The sequence below is a fragment of the Halichoerus grypus genome, chromosome 1, assembly GCF_964656455.1.
Source record: "Halichoerus grypus chromosome 1, mHalGry1.hap1.1, whole genome shotgun sequence".
NCBI classification, from domain to species: Eukaryota; Metazoa; Chordata; class Mammalia; order Carnivora; family Phocidae; genus Halichoerus; species Halichoerus grypus.
Genome location: NC_135712.1, coordinates 208461054 through 208479569, shown reverse-complemented (window position 1 = coordinate 208479569; position 18516 = coordinate 208461054). Strand labels below are relative to the sequence as shown.

General features: G+C 46.5%; 1 protein-coding gene across 2 annotated transcripts in view; it reads left to right on the top strand.

Annotated features, from left to right (window-relative positions):
* Positions 1-8709: 8709 nt before the first annotated feature.
* LDLR (low density lipoprotein receptor) overlaps positions 8710-18516 on the top strand; it is a 34137-nt gene continuing 24330 nt past the window's right edge. The window contains exon 1 of one of the 2 annotated variants that reach the window (XM_036075240.2): positions 8710-8910. In XM_036075240.2, the coding sequence (XP_035931133.1) occupies positions 8814-8910 (97 nt within the window). In that variant the 5' untranslated portion in view covers positions 8710-8813. Of the gene's footprint in view, positions 8911-9868; positions 11522-18516 lie in introns of those variants that run through there. The other variant, XM_036075258.2, reaches the window with a different exon arrangement.

The window sequence follows — 18516 nt, the reverse complement described above, 5'->3', positions numbered from 1 at the left end:
ATGGCCTTTTCCTCCCTGGATGCCCGGGGGTTCCTGGCAGCCAGGGTATGGGCGGCTTGGAAGAGGGCTGGGAGGCCGTGCTGCCCTTGACGTACGTCCCGAGGCTACGGCTCACCATGGCTGACGCAAGAAGCTGTGAGAGCCAAGGTCGAAAGCATGGCTTGGAGGAGATTTTCACAATGTTGGGGTTTTTTTTCCCCTCTCATTTATTTCCCCTCCCTCCTTACTTCCCTCTTTCCTTTCTTTCTATTGTTCTTTTCCTTTCTTTTTTATTTTTAATCATGGCAAAATACACATAACATAAAAGTTACCATCTTAACCATTTTAAGTGCATGGTTCAGTGGCATTAAGAACATTCACGTTGTTGTGCAACCATCACTACATCGACCATCAAAACATTCCATCTTCCCAAACTGAAACTGTCCTCATTAAACACCAACTCCCCCTCTTCCTCCCCCGGTACCCACCATTTTCTGTCTCCATAAATCTGACTCCTCTAGGGACCGCCTCTAAATGATTCCATGTCCTTTTGTCCTTTTGTGAATGGTTGGTTTCACTTTTTTCTTTTTTAAGATTTTATTTATTTTAGAGAGAGACAGAGAGAGAGACGGAGAGAGCAGGGAGAGGGGCAGAGGGAGAAGGAGAGAGCATGTCAAGCAGACTCCGCTGAGTGCCGAGGCCGACGTGGGGCTCCATCTCACGACCCTGAGATCACGACCTGAGCCGAAATCAAGAGTCAGACGTTCAACCCACTGAGGCACCCCGGCGCCCCTTGTTTCACTTTTTTCTTAATCACATAAGTAGTAATACATGAATAGGACACATCCTGGTATGGGCCAAACACGGTAGGACACAGTGAAAGACACTTTCCCAATTGCCTCCTCAGATTGGAACCCAGGGCTATTTGTGTCCCTGGATGTAACCACATGCTGTGGACAGTGGAGTCCCAACCTCTACCCATTTTCACTCCTGCCCACAACTGTCAATGAACCTCTGTTGTTCAGGAGTCCTAGAAATTCACGGACGCAGTCTGCTCTTAGCCATGCAGCTGACATGACCACCCGGGAGGCGAGATGTAAGCCCAGCTCCGCCATCCAGGGGCTTGTGCCTGGGAGGCCTCGCACGCCAGGCCTTTGTACAGCAAGAACAGACTGCTGATAAAGGAAAGCCTGATCTTGGCCTTTGGGACCCCCGTGGTGTCTCAGTCATACCTCAAGTACCTTGCATCTGCTCTTCCTGCTGCCCACATCACCCTTCCTTCAGCTAGGTCCTTTTTGTTATCCAGGCCTTAGCTTAAGTGCCTCCATCCTCAGAGAAGCCTCTCTTTCTTCCCCATCTCAGCTCAGCCCAGGGGTGTGAGGAACGCTGCTAATATTATCTATCTTGCTCGGGGTGGTGGTTACACAGACAAGTACATATAAGATAAATCTCTGGTGGGACACCTGGGTGGCTCAGTTGGTGAGGCGTCCTACTCTTGATCTCAGCTCAGGTTTTGATCTCAGGGTTGTGAGTTTGGGCTCTGTGCTCAGCAAGGAGTCTGCTTGAGATTCTCTGTTTCTCTCCCTCTCCCTCTGCCCCTCCCCCTTGTGCTCTCTCTCTCTCTCTAAAATAAATAAATAAATCTTTAAAAAAATCTATAGAGGGGCGCCTGGGTGGCTCAGTCGTTAAGCGTCTGCCTTCGGCTCAGGTCATGATCCCAGGGTCCTGGGATCGAGCCCCACATCGGCTCCCTGCTCAGCGGGGAGTCAGCTTCTCCCTCTCCCACTCCCCCTGCTTGTGTTCCTGCTCTCGCTATCTCTCTCTGTCAAATAAATAAATAAAATCTTTTAAAAAAATAAAAATAAAAAATAAAATAAAAATAAAAAAATCTATAGGGGCGCCTGGGTGGCTCAGTCGTTAGGGTCTGCCTTCGGCTCAGGTCATGATCCCAGGGTCCTGGATCGAGCCCCGCATCAGGCTCCCTGCTCAGTGGGAAACCTGCTTCTCCCTCTCCCTCTACTGCTCCCCCTGCTTGTGTTCTCTCTCGCGCTGTCTCTCTCTCTCTGTCAAATAAATAAAATCTTAAAAAAATAAATAAATCTATAGAAATGAACACATAAGCTTTGTGCACTTCATTGCATGTATGTTATATCTCAGTTTTAAAAAGCTATAAAAAGGGGCACCTGGGTGGCTCAGTCGGTTAAGTGTCTGCCTTCAGCTCAGGTCATGATCCCAGGGTCCTGGGATCGAGCCCCACATCAGGCTCCTTGCTCAGTGGGGAGCCTGCTTCTCCCTCTCCCTCTACTGCTCCCCCTGCTTGTGCTCTCTCACTCTTGCTCAAATAAATAAATAAATAAATAAATAAATAAATAAAATCTTTAAAAAAAGTCAGAAAAAGAGGCACCTGCCACACTAACCACTCCTTTTTGTATTATCACGAATTTGGTTATGGACAATCACCTCGTTGATTTATTTCATGTATCTAATCCACTGGAACCTCAGCTCCTGGAGGGGTGGGATCTTTGTTTTGTTTCTGTGGTGGACAACTAGAATGTTCCTGGGACAGAGTAGACACTCGGGAAAAGTTTGTTGAATGAGGAATAAATACAAGGAAATGGAGACCCAGAAAGAAGTGATTTGTCCAGGGTCCCAGAATTTACGTAATTGAGACGCAGAGCCGACTTCCCACTTCTGGCCAGATTTCCCATACCTGTGAAGCTTTCCAGTATCTTCCAGATTATTCCAGATATTCCAAAACCATTCAGAAAACTCTCCATCTGTGGGCAGGCTGTGAACAATGCACTTCATGTGGATATATTGTAGAAACCATGACAAGGCGAGGACTGTTCATGACCGAATTTTTCATTTCAGGATTCATGTGGATTAATAACTGGTGTGTGAGTTAAATATAAAGTATAACCGAAGAGGTTTAATCCCCGCTCTTGCCTGCTCTCCCTGCCCTCACCTCAACTCTTGCCCAGGCCTCTCTCCCATCCCCATCCCATGACCTAATTAATGAGTCATCTGCCCAAATGACCACTTGGACCCTGCCGCTCTCAGCCTCCATGGCCTCGAATGCTTCTGACTGCCCCGGAAATAGATTCCTTCATTCGAAGGACATGCCAAGGCCTCGGGTGTCCATCCTGTTTTTACTTCAGCTTCCCAGCATTCCACACATGTGCCCCAACCCTTCAGCTAACCTCTCTCCATCTCCACCTCACTGCCTCTCCCGCCATCTTTAGGCAGTTTTAGGTTGACAGAAAAATTGAGTGAAACATGCAGAGATTTCCCATATACCACTGTTCCCCACGTTTGCACAGCCTCCCCACTATCAACCGTCCCACCAGAGGGGTACATTTGTTACAAAGGATGACACACTGACACGCCATTATCACCCAGAGTCCATGGTATACATTAGAGTTCACTCTCCAAGCGTTAACATTCTTTAAATTTGGACAAATGTATGACATGTATTCTATAATATAGAATAGTTCCACTGCCCTAAAAAACCTCTGTGCTCCACGTATTCATTCCCCTCTCCCCCGCCACCATGACACCTGCCAGCCACTCGTCTGTTTACCATCTTCATAGTTTTGCCTTTTCCAGAATGTCCATCTGCACAGTTGCAAGTGTGCAGTATGTTGTTTTTTCAGACCAGCTTCTTTCACTTGTTAATATGCATTTATGCTTCCTGCATGTCTTTTCATGGCTTGATAGAACATTTCTTTTTAGTATGAATATTCCATTGGCTGGATGTATCACAGTTTATTTAGTCATTTACCTGCTGAAGGATGTCTTGGTTGTCTCCATGTTTGAGCCATTATGAATAGAGCTGCTATAAACGTCCGCATGCAGGTTTTTGTGTGGACTTAAATTCTCATCTCATGTGGGTAAATATCAAGGAGTGCGATTGCTGGATCATATGGTAAGAGTGTGTTTACTTTTGGAAGAAATTGCCAAACTATCTTCCAAAGTGGCTGCACCATTTTGCATTCCCACCAGCATGAGGATTCCAATTTCTCCACATCCTCACCAACACTTGTGATTTTCTGGTTTTGGCTTTTTAAAAAATTTTATAGTAGCCATCCTAATGGGGATGAAGTACATGGGATCTCGCTGTCATTTTGATTTGCATTTCCCTAATGGTTAGTAATGAGTATCTTTTCATGCCCTTACTGGCCATTTTTTAAAAAAATTTTTTAAAGATTTTTTTTATTTATTTGACACAGAGAGAGCAAGAGCGAGACCACAAGCAGGGTGGGTAACACACAGAGGGAGAGGGAGAAGCAGGCTCCCCGTGGAGCAGGGAGCCTGATGCAGGACTCAATCCCAGGACCCTGGGATCATGACCTGAGCCAAAGGCAGATACCTAACTGACTGAGCTACCCAGATGCCCCTTACTGGTCATTTTTATATCTTCTTTGGAGAAATGTGTATTCAAGTCTTTTGCTCATTTTTAAAATTGGATTGTCTGTTTTGTTGTCAAGTTATAGGGGTTCTTTATATATGTTGGATGCTAGACCCTTATCAGATATAGGATGTGCAATTATTTGCTCTGATTCCATATGTTGCCTTTTCATTCTGTTGAGAGTGTCCATCTGATGCATGATAGTTTTTAATTTTTCTGAAATCCACCTTACCTATATTTTCCTTTATTGCCTGCGCTTTTGGTGTCACATCCGAGAAATGATCACCAAATCCAGTGTCATGAAGCTTTATCCCTATTTTTTTTTTTCTTCTAAGAGTTTTATAGTTTTAGCTCTTCCTTTTACGTCTGTGCTCCAGTTTGAGTTAATTTTTGTACCTGCTGAAAGTAAGACGTGTCCAACTACATTACTGTGCATGTGAATATCCAATTTTCCCAACACCATTTGTTGAAAAGACTGCCCTTACCTCATTGAATGATCTTGGCACCCTTGTGAAAATTCATTGGACCAGATATGCATGGTTTATTTCTGGGCTACCTATCCTAGTCCGTTGGTCTATGTGTCCGTCTTTATGCCAGGACTATACTGTTTTGATTCCCGTGGCCTTCAGTTTTGAAATCAGGAAGTGGAAGACTTCTGACTTTGTTCTTAAGATCGGTTTGGCTGTTTGGGGTCTTTTGAGATTCTATATGAATTTTAGGGTGAATTTTTCTATTTCTGCTAATAATGTCATGGGGAATTTGATAAGGATTACATTGAATCTGTAGACTGCTTTGGGTAGCATGACACTTTAACAATATGAAGTCTTCCAATCAATGAACTTGTGATGTCTTTCCATTTATTTGTGCCTTTTTGAATTTTTTTAAAAGATTTTATTTATTTATTTGACAGAGAGAGAGAGTGTGAGAGCACAAGCAGGGGGAGCGGTCGGCAGAGGGAGAAGGAGAAGCAGGCTCCCCGGCTAAGCAGGGTGATGGAAGCGGGGCTCGATCCCAGGACTCTGGGATCATGACCTTGAGCCGAAAGCAGACACTTAAAGACTGAGCCACCCATAGCAGGAGGGGAAGAATGAAGGGGGGGAAATCGGAGGAGGAGAAGAACCATGAGAAACGATGGACTCTGAAAAACAAACTGAGGGTTCTAGAGGGGAGGGGGGTGGGAGGATGGGTTAGCCTGGTGATGGGTATTGAGGAGGGCACGTTCTGCATGGAGCACTGGGTGTTATGCACAAACAATGAATCATGGAACACTATATCTAAAACTAATGATGATGGGCGCCTGGGTGGCTCAGTCGTTAAGCGTCTGCCTTCGGCTCAGGTCATGATTCCAGGTCCTGGGATCGAGCCCCACATCGGGCTCCCTGCTCAGCGGGAAGCCTGCTTCTCCCTCTCCCACTCCCCCTGCTTGTATTCCCTCTCTCGCTGTGTCTCTGTCAAATAAATAAATAAAATCTTTAAAAAAAAAAAAATAAAACTAATGATGTAATGTATGGGGATTAACATAACAATAAAAAAATTAAAAAAAAAAAAAAGACTGAGCCACCCAGGTGCTCCTGAATTTCACTCAGTAACATTTTTTAGCGTTCAGCGTGCAAGTCTTTTTCCTTTTTTTTCTTAAAGATTTTATTTATTTATTTAGACCCTGAGGGCAGGGGGGAAGGGCAGAGGGAGAGAGAGAATCCCAAGCTGACTCTGCACTGGGCGCAGAGCCCAACATGGGGCTTCATCTCACAACCCCGAGATCATGACCTGAGCTGAAGGCAGACGCCTAATGGACTGAGCCACCCAGTCGCCCCATCTGTTCTGTTTGAAAGGCGCTGTTCTGGGGCACCTGGGTGGCTCAGTTGGTTAAGCGACTGCCTTCGGCTCAAATCATGATCCCAGAGTCCTGGAATCGAGCCCCACATCGGGCTCCCTACTCAGCAGGAAGCCTGCTTCTCCCTCTCCCTCTACCTGCTACTCCACCAGCTTATGCTCTCTCTCTTTCTGTGAAATAAATAAAAAGTAAAAAAAAAAAAGAAAGGTGTTGTTCTGTTTGAAAGGAAAGACTGTCAGCCCAAGATCAAAGTTGAGTTCTGCATTATCAAAATCCCGACCAAAGTGGAATTCAGAAACAGTGCTGATAATGGCAGCCATGTCAATGATAATTTCTTTCATTTTCACTTATTTATTTTACCCTTACCACAGCCGGGTGCTGGAGATAGAAGCAATGATCTCAGCTCTCACTTGGCTGATGGGCATCTTATGATGGAGATAACTGATGGCCCAATAGAGTCAGGTCCTTAATCGCACCTACTGGAAGGCTCCCAGGCACCTGTGATCGCTCACCTTCTCTCTGCAGACTGCTGGGCCAAAGGGCAGGCTGCAGCTGTCATGGCTCACTATTGCCAAAAGGCCAGGCTCCTCTGGGCAGAGGCCTATTCTGGTCTGAGCCTCCTGATGAATCAGAAGTAAAAACCAGGACAAGGCAGGCTGTCCGTTAGAATGAGGACTATGCAAGCCTGGCCACTTTCAAATGAAATGGATTCTGTGGAAGGATTTTTGTTTGTTTGTTTGTTTGTTTGTTTAGGAAACTAACACTTATTGTTAGATTGAAGGTGTAATACAGGTTTCTAAAAATGTGGCAGTGAGAATATCAGCATAAAAAAAAAAAGAAATTTGAGGGGTGCCTAGCTGGCTATCGGTAGAGCCTGCGACTTGATCTTGGGGTTGTAAATTTGAGCCCCACATTGGGTGTAGAAATGACTTAAAAATAAAATCCTCAAGAAAAGGGGCGCCTGGGTATTTCAATCAGTTAGGCTTCTGCCTTCGGCTCAGGTCATGATCTCAGGGTCCTGGGATCGAGCCCCGCATCGGGCTCCCTGCTCAGCGGGGAGCCTGCTTCTCCCTCTCCCACTCCCCCTGCTTGTGGTCCCTCTCTCACTGTCTCTCTCTGTCAAATAAATAAATAAAATCTTTAAAAATAAATAAATAAATAAATAAATAAATAAATAAATAAATAAAAACCAACAACACAAGTTTTCCCAGGTAATTGCTAATTATCTCATTTGACCCCACAAGGAACCTGCCAAGTAAGGGAAGCAAGCATTATTTCCTCCCCTTTCCCTGTTGGAAAAGCTCATTTACTCACCCAGGGTCTGCCTGTTTCCGAAGCTAGGGCTCTTAACTGCTCTTTCTTACTCTGATTAATCACCCTTTCACACACACACCCCCCCAGGGTTCAATTGTCCTCTTTCTGCCTCTTTTTTGCCTCCTCTCAGGGGTTTCCCCATAAGCCTGCTGAGAGGTTAGTACATTCTGCCAAGCTCTAGTCTGTAAAACCTCAGAGAACTCTGCTCATTCCTGGGAGACCCCTCCAAGACTGCCAGACCCTTCATGGGGTTCAGGCAAGATTCTCATACGTGCCTTTTTGGCAAGGGGCCTTGGAAACTTCATTAATTCCAAAAGAGACTCTGATATATATTTTTTTAAAGATTTTATTTATTTGACAGAGAGGGAGAGAGAGAGGGAGAGAAAGGACACATGAGCAGGGGGAGCGGCAGGCAGAGGGAGAGGGAGAAGCAGGCTTTGCTCTGCGCAAGGAGTTCAATGCTGGGTTCCATCCCAGGACCCTGGGATCTTGACCCCAGCCAAAGGCAAACGGTTAACCGACTGAGCCACCCAGGTGCCCCAAGACTCTTGATTCTTAAAAGCTGCTTTCCATCAGCCCTCTCTGATCAAGGCAATCAGGTTCAACTCTAAAAGGTGTTTTGTTTTGATTTTGCTTTGGGGAGAGGAAGCAGCCTGTTTGACATCTTCTCCTAAAAATATAAATCTGTATTTATGTCCAGACCCCGATTGGATCAATTGATTTTAGAGATGTTTTTGCTCGTATTCATCCAAGTGCGGGATCCCACAAAACAAGATCAGTTTGGGGCTGAATGTTTGTGAAGATTTTATTTAAATTCCTCACTGAGTACTGTTTAGACCAATTCTGAAGAATCGTCTCAAAACTATACGGGATTAAACTCAGTTAAAATCTATATACGATTCCTAGAAAGGAAAAGACAAGTGGAGAAAGGAGCCGGTAAGGTTTCCGACATGTCTAGTTTTTTCCTTTGGAGGCAGAGGGCAATTGGTCATTAGCCTATTAGATGATCTGGAAGCAAGTTTTGGAAAAGACTGGAATCCGAGTCAGGGCTTTACGGGTTAAATAGGCCTTGTCACATCGGCCGTTCGAAACTCCTCCTCTCGAAACTCCTCCTCCCGCAGTGAGGTGAAGATATTCCAAAATCACCCCACCGCAAACTCCTCCCCCTGCAAGGAAACACATAGAAATGCTGCAAATGACTGGGGCCCCGCATGCATTTGCCACCCGAGCGCTCGAAGCCCGGGTTTCCTGCGCGGACTTTTCGGACCGAAGCCCGGGATGGCACTTTCGCTGGCGGAGGCTGGGAGCATGAAACCCGCGGGCTGGGGGCTGTGCTGGGCCGCCGCCCTGCTTCTCGCAGCGACGGGGACGGCAGGTAAGGTTGGCTCCAGGCGCCCGCGTGCAGTGGGGTGACCCCTCCAGAACTCGGGGAGCCCCTTGGTAACTCTGGGAGCTGCGGAAAATCACCCCATCCTTGTAAGATGTGTGGGGAAATGGCACGAAGTCCTTTCCAAACGGCTGGAGGGAGTGTTGAAGGGATTGCGAGGTTTGGGGTGTGGGGGAGTCACGAGAAGCGGGGTGAGGCTTTCCCCGTAAGTCTCCGCCGGATGGGAGGACCCCCTTGTCTTCCTCAGAGCGGGACACGGGGCTCTCCAGCTCTCGGGAGGCAGGGACCCCCCCCCACCGAGTTGTTCTGGGGTGAGGAGTACCAGAATCCCGGGGGCTTGGCCCGGGGGGCGGGTCCCTGCGGGCGCCCTCGCGTCCACCCGCGGACAGGAATGCCGCAGGCGGCTCAGGTGGCTTTGTAGCCCGCGTGGAGCCCTGGGTCCGACGCGGAGTTTCCTGGCGGGCACCGCACTCACGCTTCGGCCGGTGGTCACCGCCTCCAGCCCCGCCTCCGGCCCTGAGGGCTAGTCCCCGAGCTCCCATTGGGTGCGATTGGAACACGCGAGCCTCGAGCCACTCCCCTTGGCCAATGAGAGGCGGTGGATGCGGGGTGGGGGGCGCGCGGGGCGGGGCTGGGACACCCGCTGGGCGGGGCTCGAGGTGAGGCTGGGGACTCCCGCCGCAGCTAGTTCGGGTGAGGGTCGGTCGGCGTTCCCTCGCGTCGCCCGGGGCGCCTGTCACAACGCGTCCCGGGCCCCCGGAGTCGTCTCCGCGGGCCTGGGCGAGGTGCCCTCCGCGATCTGGGGCGAGCCCATTTAGTCCTGGAGGCCTCGCTCGCTGCCCCGGCCTGGGTCGTTCACCTACGCGCCCCCCAGACCACCCTCAGGGCCTCGGTTCCTTCCCGAGCCGAAACGTGGCCTCCTCGGTCGCCAGCGAAGGGAAGTTCGCGGAGACCTTCAACCGGGGCAGCGACCGGGTGGAGGCAACGTCGGACGGATCCCTCAGGGTGGCCTTTTTTGTTCAGAAGCTGTGAATGGGTTTAGTTGAGCTGTCCGCATGACGATGTTTCCTTTTAGGGGGGGTTTCCGATTTAGATTTGAAGAGACTAGTGGGTGCGCGATCCTGAGTTATCCAGTGGCTTTAAGGGAGTTGCCAGAGGCGCTTGACCTCGCCCTGGATGTGAGCTAAATGGTTCTTTTCCTATTTAGAACCTGAGCAGCCCCTAAAAGAGTTGGGATTATCTGATAACAGGATTGCAGGAAACTTTTTTATCGACGGGAGGGGAGGGGCGGCTTTGTGCGGGCAGCTGTGAGCTCTTGGAATTCCTATCCGTGACACGATCGGTTTTCTCTGAGGGGAGGAAGGCAGGCTGCGCCCCGTAGCTGACGGTTATTGCGATAACTCTGCCACCCAGTGGTGTGAAGAGGAGGGGGTGGGGCTTGCCAAGCGGCATTTAATTGACTTGCATTTCAAACGCTGATTGACTCCATCCCTGAGAGGAAATAATGGCAGTCAAGTCTTGAGCAAGATGCGAGGTTGACTTTAGTTTCCTCTCTCTTTGGGGTTCTGATAGGACTGCAGGAGGAGGAGTTTCTGGGCAGTGTGACCGGGCTGGTTAACCCTTGAAGCCCTGACTCGGACTCTAGTCTTGTCCAGAGCAGCTCCATGGTCAGCTGCTTGATTTGTCCAGTTTTGGTATTCCTTTGATGAGCTGCGCCCCCAAATTTGGAAATGCACCTCCCGAAAGATCTCTTTCGATTCCCTCAACTCTGATTTTTTCATCCCTAACAGGAACTAAGGACGGTGAAGTCTTGAGCAAGATGTGTTGCTTTACTTTAGGTTTCTTTATCAGCGAGTAGCCTCCTACGTTCTCGGGGAGGCTCCGAGTCCTGATGTGTTCCCCAGACTCCCGAGAGCTAGCAGCTCCTTCTCCTCTGGTGTTAACAGGATGATGTATATTTGTAGCAGCCCTGGGTGCTGTCTTTAAAGCATTCTGGGGGGTCGAGGGGGCTGGGATTTCTTGTTCTTTTTCCTTGGAAATGGGAGTTGTTGGAATCTGAACTGCATGCCTTCACTTAGCCATTTCAAAACCACTTACCAGTCCTGTGCAGAGCATCAGGCATGCCCAGGGCACACCCAAATTCAGAAAAGTGGAGCATCTCCCTAAGAGCTGTGTCTGTTTTAGCAACATGAGCCGGGGAGATTCACTGGTCATCGCTGGGCATATTTTTCTTCCCGGGCAACACTGGAAAAAGACAGGGAGAACTTTTTGTTTTGGAGACTGCAGACCTTTAAGGGGAGTTATGTGGATCATTCTGTCTTTCCAGGATATTTCTGCCTTGATAAGATCCAAATCTAGATGCCTTTATTGCTTAGTGCTTTGATGGCCCTTCGCATTCCTTGTTAAGTACATTAATAGAATCCATACTTTCCCTGGATGTCAAGCACATGACATTTGTTGATAAAACACCGTGGAGGTAACCAGCAATGAACAATCACAGATACAAACCTCTCCCCAAAGGAGCTGACAACAAAATCTTCCACTGAGATCACACCTGAGGAAAATGCCTTGGCATCACCTAGTTTGGAAAAACACACTGGTAAATTGATTTCTTGTTCATATTCAGCTGAGTCTGTTAGCACCAGCCGTTTCTTTTTTTCAAGGAAACGATCCTGTCTATAATTTTGATTTTCCTGAGCAACAACTACCTTCCATAGCATGGGAAAGAAAACATCGAAAGCATTTACCACCTCATTTGTGTGCTGGAGAGAAAGCAGAACTGGGTCTTCTCCTTTTCTGTTTCGATAACCTTGTTCCTGGCTTGTCACATGTGACAAGAGCGATTTAAAGGCTGGAGTTTAGAGATTTGGGCACTGGGGGGTGTGGGTGTGTGCGGTTCCTGGGTAATTTTAGGCATCCCCAGCATGAAAAGATACCAATGGGGTGCTCCAGTTGGCTTTTACTGGACTACAAATGAAACTGACAGGGAAAACACAAACCTTGCTTCAGCAACAGGGAGGAAGCCCTGAGGTTTCTTTGGGCGGTGGTGCTTGGAACAGGACTGGTTCTGTCCCCTTGCTCAGAATGGTGTTGTCTGCTGTGGGGACTCCCATCTGATGTCCTGTCACTAGGTGCTTGCTGTTCCTGATCCCTGTCCCCACCAGCAAGGCCATGGGATTTATTAATTTCCCGGCTGACTATTGCCTGGCTGCACCTGTAACAGTAAAATCCATTAGCTTTTCATTCAAACATTGTCCAGAGCTGTCGGCCAGCTACTGGATGACCTGTCCTGATAAAAAGTAAGGACGGGATCTTCCTGTTGGTGAGGTCTTCAGCCATCTTTGGCTAGCAGATATTTGGAGAGTCGTTGCCAGGGGAAGACTGATGTCCAGGGAAGGGGTTTATTCTTTATCCTGCTTTAAAGGGCCTTGAGGTGTTATTACTATTTCCAGTCTTTCCAATGGCATGTTTTGTTGGTAAAATAAGGCTTTGTGCAAAGGTTGGGAGGCCAGAGCAGCGGATTAGTGGTAATGGAAGTTGTGATCGCCTAGGGGATGAAGGTAGGACAGAAGCTCCTCCTCCAAGATCCTTATTGCGAATGCCCTTTGCCTGAACTTCCTTTTTAATTTTTTCTGAGAGTCCTGAAATTCCAATTGCTTTTTACCCACCCCGTGTGCCAGTAGCGAGACGTGAGTCATATCCGGTTTTTGGCACAATTGCCATTCAGCTGTGAGTCAGTGGGGGGTGGGGCGTACTGTAGAGGCAGCTCCGAGGGAGTCATCCTGTTCAGATCCGTAGTTGGGCAATTCGATTATCAGTCTGTGTAACCACAGCACATTCCAAAGCTCAACGCATTCCCTTCTCTCTTATTTTCTCTCTCTTACTCAGTCTCGTCACCTGGGCTGTCCACCATGGCCACCTCAAGCATGGCCTCCTTGTAATCCAGCTTCCCAGTCCTTTGATTCTTCTAAGCCCTCCTTGTATTTCTCTATTGTTATCACCTCTATTCTCCTTTCAACCCCCCTCAGATCTCTCCTGATATCCCCTGACTGGTTTCCTAACCTCTGGCAGGAGCACGGGACTTGCACTTTGAAGACCCAGACTTCGTTGGCTTTTTATTTATTTATCTTTGAATTTTCTTTAAGTAATCTCTACACCCAATGTGGGGCTCGAACTTATGACCCTGAGATCAAGAGTCGCCTGCTCTTCTGACAGAGCCAGCCAGGTGCCCCTGTTTGCTTTATAAAATGAGGTATAACTGGGGCGCCTGGGTGGCTCAGTTGGTTAAGCATCTGCCTTCGGCTCAGGTCATGATCCCAGGGTCCTGGGATCGAGTCCCTCATCTGGCTCCCTGCTCAGCAGGGAGCCTGCTTCTCCCTCTCCCTCTGCCTGCTGCTCCCCCTGCTTGTGTTCTCTCTCTCTCTCTCTCTCTCTCGATCGCTCTGTCAAATAAATAAAATCTTTTCAAAAATGAGGTATAACTGACATACTATAAAATGGACAGATATTAAGTGAACAGCTCAGTGAGTTTTGATAAATGTCTACCTCCATGTAACCACCTCCCATTAGCACATAGAACATTTCTAACTTCCTAGAAAGTTCTCTTGTGCCCCCTTTCTAGTTTAATTACCACCCCTACACACCAGATGCAACCACTAATCTGAGTTTTATCATTAGAGATTGGTTTTACCTGAACTACAACCTCACATAAATAGCAGAGTACATACTTTTTTTTTTAAAAGATTTTATTTATTTATTTGAGAAAGAGCAGAGTGAAAGAAAGAGCATGAATGGGGGTGGAGGGGCAGAGGGAGAAGCAGGCTCCCCACCGAGCAGTGAGCCCGATATAGGGCTCTATCCCAGGACCCCGATGTGGGGCTCGATCCCAGGACCCTTGGATCATGACTGTAGCCGAAGGCAGACACTTAACCGACTGAGCCACACAGGCGCCCCCAGAGTACGTACTCTTGAGCAAAAAAAGCCAGACACATAACGTTTCAGAGATTCATCCCTGACCGTGCGTTCACCAGCCATTTGTCCCTTTTTATTGCTGACGTGTCCTGGTGGACGAATACTCCACCTGTCTGTTTTTAAGCTGATGTTTGTTACATCAGCATGTGTGCGGGGCTCCTTTTTGTTCTGTTCCTTAATCCTCATAACAGTCTCACAAATAGGGACTGTTCTTCTCCCCCATTTTACAGATAAAGAACTGAGACCCGGAAGGATTAAGTCAGTAGCCTAAGTCGATCTACTTCAATGGCCCAGAAAGCCATTGAAACCTAGGTCTGTCTGACACCTCACTCCACGGGCTCTCAGGGAGTCTACATGAAAGGGCTGGGTGAGCCATTAAAGTAGGAATGATAAAGGGGCACAGATTTGAGAACTGCAAAACATGGATGCATACATACATAAATACAGACACTCCTCTTTTTTTTAAAAAAAAAGTTTGGTATATTTAAGTAATCTCTGCACCCAATATGGGGCTTGAACTCATGACCCTGAGATCAAGAGTCCCACGCTCCTCAGACCCAGCCAGCCAGGCGCCCCCAGACACACCTCATTTTATAGTGCTTAGATATGCCTTTCTTTACACATGGAAGGTTTTGGCAACCCCTTGTAGAGCAAGTCTACATTTTCCCACAGCTTTTGCTCACTTCCTGTCTCTGTGTCACATTTTGGTAATTTAGTGTAAACATAACTTTTATATGCACCAAGAAAACAAATTCACTGGGCTCGCTTTATTGCGATATTCATTTTGGTGTGGTGGTCTGCAAATGAACCTGCAATATCTCCATAGTATGGCTGTATGTAAATAATTAGATAATAAATAAAAGTAAGTAAATAAATAGTTATTTGAATTAAAATAGCTTTTTTGGGGAGGGCGCCTGCGTGGCTTAGTGGGTTAAGCATCTGCCTTCGGCTCAGGTCATGATCCCAGGGTCCTGGGATCGAGCCCCGCATCGGGCTCCCTGCTCAGCGCAGAGCCTGCCCTCTCCCTCTGCCCCCACCCTCCCACCCCCAGCTCCTGCTCATTCTATCCTTTCTCTCAAATAAATAAATAAAATCTTCAAAAAATGATAATAAAATAGATTTTTTTTAAAAAAGATTTTATTTTTAAATAATCTCTACATCCAACATGGAACTTAAACTCACCACCCCGAGATCAAGAGTTGCATGTCCCACGATGGAGGTGGCTGGGCACCCCTGGGAAGGTGGCTTTTAAACTGGGTCCCAACGTCCCTGGCCCCCAGGGCCCTCAGCCCAGGTTCAGGATCAGGTTCAAGCCTAGTGGAAATGTTCAAGGGGGCCTTGGCTACTCCCACGGGAATGACCAAAGACAGGAGAAGGCACTCGGAGCAGTTAGAGAATTGGAGTAACACGCACAAAAGCCAGGGACATACAGTGACTGGTGTTACGGTTATTTCGCTTAATTATTTTTTCTTTCCTTTTAAAAAATCTCAAACATAAAGCGTCCTTCGAAGAAAAATAACTCTGAAATGAATTGGCCACTATTCCCTATGCAGAAGCACAGATAAGATTCTGTTTCTTAAAAAATTGGATAATATGGAATTATTACTAACTACTCTGCACTTCCTTTTTCTCCCCAGTTAGAAAATATTGTGGGCAGCTTTCCGTTTTACAACATAGGATGATTGACCTCATCTTTTTCTTTCTTTCTTTTTTTCTTTTTAAGATTTTATTTATTTATGGGGCGCCTGGGTGGCTCAGTCGTTCAGCGTCTGCCTTCGGCTCAGGTCATGATCCCAGGGTCCTGGGATCGAGCCCCACATCGGGCTCCCTGCTCAGGGGGGGAGCCTGCTTCTCCCTCTCCCTCTGCTGCTCCCCTGGCTTGTGCTCTCTCTCTCTCTCTCTGTATCTCTTTGTCTTAAATGAATAAATAAAAATCTTAAAAAAAAAATTAAAAATAAAAATAAAAACAAAAACAACCTTCATAAACAAAGTTAAATGAGAGGCGCCTGGGTGGCTCAGTCATTATGCGTCTGCCTTCGGCTCGGGTCATGATCCCAGGGTCATGGGATTGAGCCCCACGTCGGCTTCCCTGCTCAGCGGGAAGCCTGCTTCTCCCTCTCCCACTCCCCCTGCTTGTGTTCCCTCTCTCGCTGTGTCTCTCTCTGTCAAAAAATAAATAAAATCTTAAAAAAAAAAATAAAAATATCTTATTCGTGATAGCTTCCTAGGATTTAAAATCTCAAGTGATGATGTACAGTTAGGGCAGGGAAGGCAGGTTTTTTGTTTTTTTTTTAAAGATTTATTTATTTGACAGTGAGAGACACAGCGAGAGAGGGAACACAAGCAGGGGGAGTGGGAGAGGGAGAAGCAGGCTTCCCGCGGAGCAGGGAGCCCGATGCGGGGCTCGATCCCAGGACCCTGGCACCATGACCCGAGCCGAAGGCAGACGCTTAACGACTGAGCCACCCAGGCGCCCCTTTTTTTGTTTTTAAGATTTATTTGAGAGAGAGAAAGTATGCGCGCATGAGCACCTGCACAGGGGTGGGGGACAGAGGGAGGGAGAATCTCAAGCAGACTCTGCGCTGAGCATAGAGTCCGATCCAGGACTTGATCTCACATCCCTGAGATTACGTCCTGAGCTGAAACCAAGAGTCAGATGTTTAACCAGCTTCACCACCAAGGCATCCTGTTTTTTTTGTTTTTGAAGTTTTTTTTTTTTTTAAGATTTTATTTATTTGACAGAGAGAGACACAGTGAGAGAGGGAACACAAGCAGGGGGAGTGGGAGAGGGAGAAGGAGGCTTCCTGCAGAGCAGGGAGCCCGATGTGGCGCTCAATCCCAGGCCCCTGGGACCATGACCTGAGCCCAAGGGAGACGCTTAACGACTGAGCCACTCAGGCGCCCCTGTTTTTGAAGATTTTATTTTTAAGTAATTTCTACACCCAGATGGGGCTTGAACTCAACCCTGAGATCAAGAGTCACATGCTCAAAAAAAAAAAAAAAAAAAAAAAGAGTCACATGCTCTACCAACTGAGCCAGCCAGGCACCCCTGTTTTTCTGTTCTTTTTGTCTGGAAGGTTCTCCTAGCCATGGAATATCTTTCTGGAGATGTGGTTTCTGCTTCAAGTTATCATGCATTCATTAAGTACCTTTGTGCAACATGAGGTAATGATTAAATTTTGCAAAAACCATTAAACTATACTTTTGGTTATGGCCAGCATTCAAAATTAATTGATAAAAGGAAAAACAGAGTCACCCGGGTGGCTCAGTTCGTTAAGCTTGTAACTCTTGGTTTCCAGTTAGGTCATGGTCTGTGTGTTCTGGGATCAAGTCCCACATGGGGCTCCATGCTTAGTGAGGAGTCTGCTTGGGATTCTTTCCCCCTCTGCTCCTCCGCCTTCTCGCATGCTCGCCCTCTCTCTCTCAAATAAAATGAACGAAATCTTAAAAAAAACAAAAAGGAAAAACAATCTTCTTACAGGAATAATGGAACTGATAATAAATGCAGCCAACAGTCAAAACTTAACATTTTACATACTATTTGCCTTCAGAACATTGGACTCAATAGGAAAATCCTGCTAGCTTTTCTTCTTCTTCTTCTTCTTCTTCTTCTTCTTCTTCTTCTTCTTCTTTCTTCTTTCTTCTTTCTTCTTCCTTCTTCCTTCTTCCTTCTTCCTTCTTCTTCTTCTTCTTCTTTCTTCTTCTTCTTCTTCTTCTTCTTCTTCTTCTTCTTCTTCTTCTTCTTCTTCTTTCTTCTTTCTTCTTTCTTCTTTCTTCTTTCTTCTTTCTTCTTCTTCTTCTTCTTCTTCTTCTTTCTTCTTCTTCTTCTTCTTCTTCTTCTTCTTCTTCTTCTTCTTCTTCTTCTTCTTCTTTCTTCTTCTTCTTCTTCTTTCTTCTTCTTCTTCTTCTTCTTCTTCTTCTTCTTCTTCTTCTTCTTCTTTCTTCTTTCTTCTTTCTTCTTTCTTCTTTCTTCTTTCTTCTTTCTTCTTTCTTCTTTCTTCTTTCTTCTTTCTTCTTTCTTCTTTCTTCTTCCTTCTTCCTTCTTCTTCCTTCTTCTTCCTTCTTCTTCTTCTTCTTTCTTCTTCTTCTTCTTCTTCTTCGTCTTATTTGCTTATTTATTCATAAAGCATGATGAAATAAACCAGATCATAATTTTTATTGGCCACATTGTTTTAATTTACATAGGGCATCAGAATTTATACTTAGAGATTAAAAGATTTTTTTTATTACCAGGTATCACTAATAATAAAAGTTTGCTTTATTCCAGTTCACATGGAACAATGCATTCTGAATCAAAGTATAATATTTAAGACTAAACTCAATCAATATTATTGTAATCTCTTTTCCAAAATGCAAAAATCAGTGTTTTAGGAAATTTCCCAAAAATTTACTTGTCCTCATTTTTATCTAAAAATCTGAGTCTTTGTAGGAGCTTGGGTAGCTCTGTCAGTTAAGTCTGCCTTCGGCACAGGTCATGATCCCGGAGTCCTCCCCCCTGCTCAGCGGGGAGCCTGCTTCTCCCTCTCCCTCTGCCTGCCGCCCCCCCTGCTTGTGCTCTCTCTGTCAAATAAATAAATAAAACCCTTAAAAAAAATGTTGAGTCATTGCTTTCCTAGAAAAAGT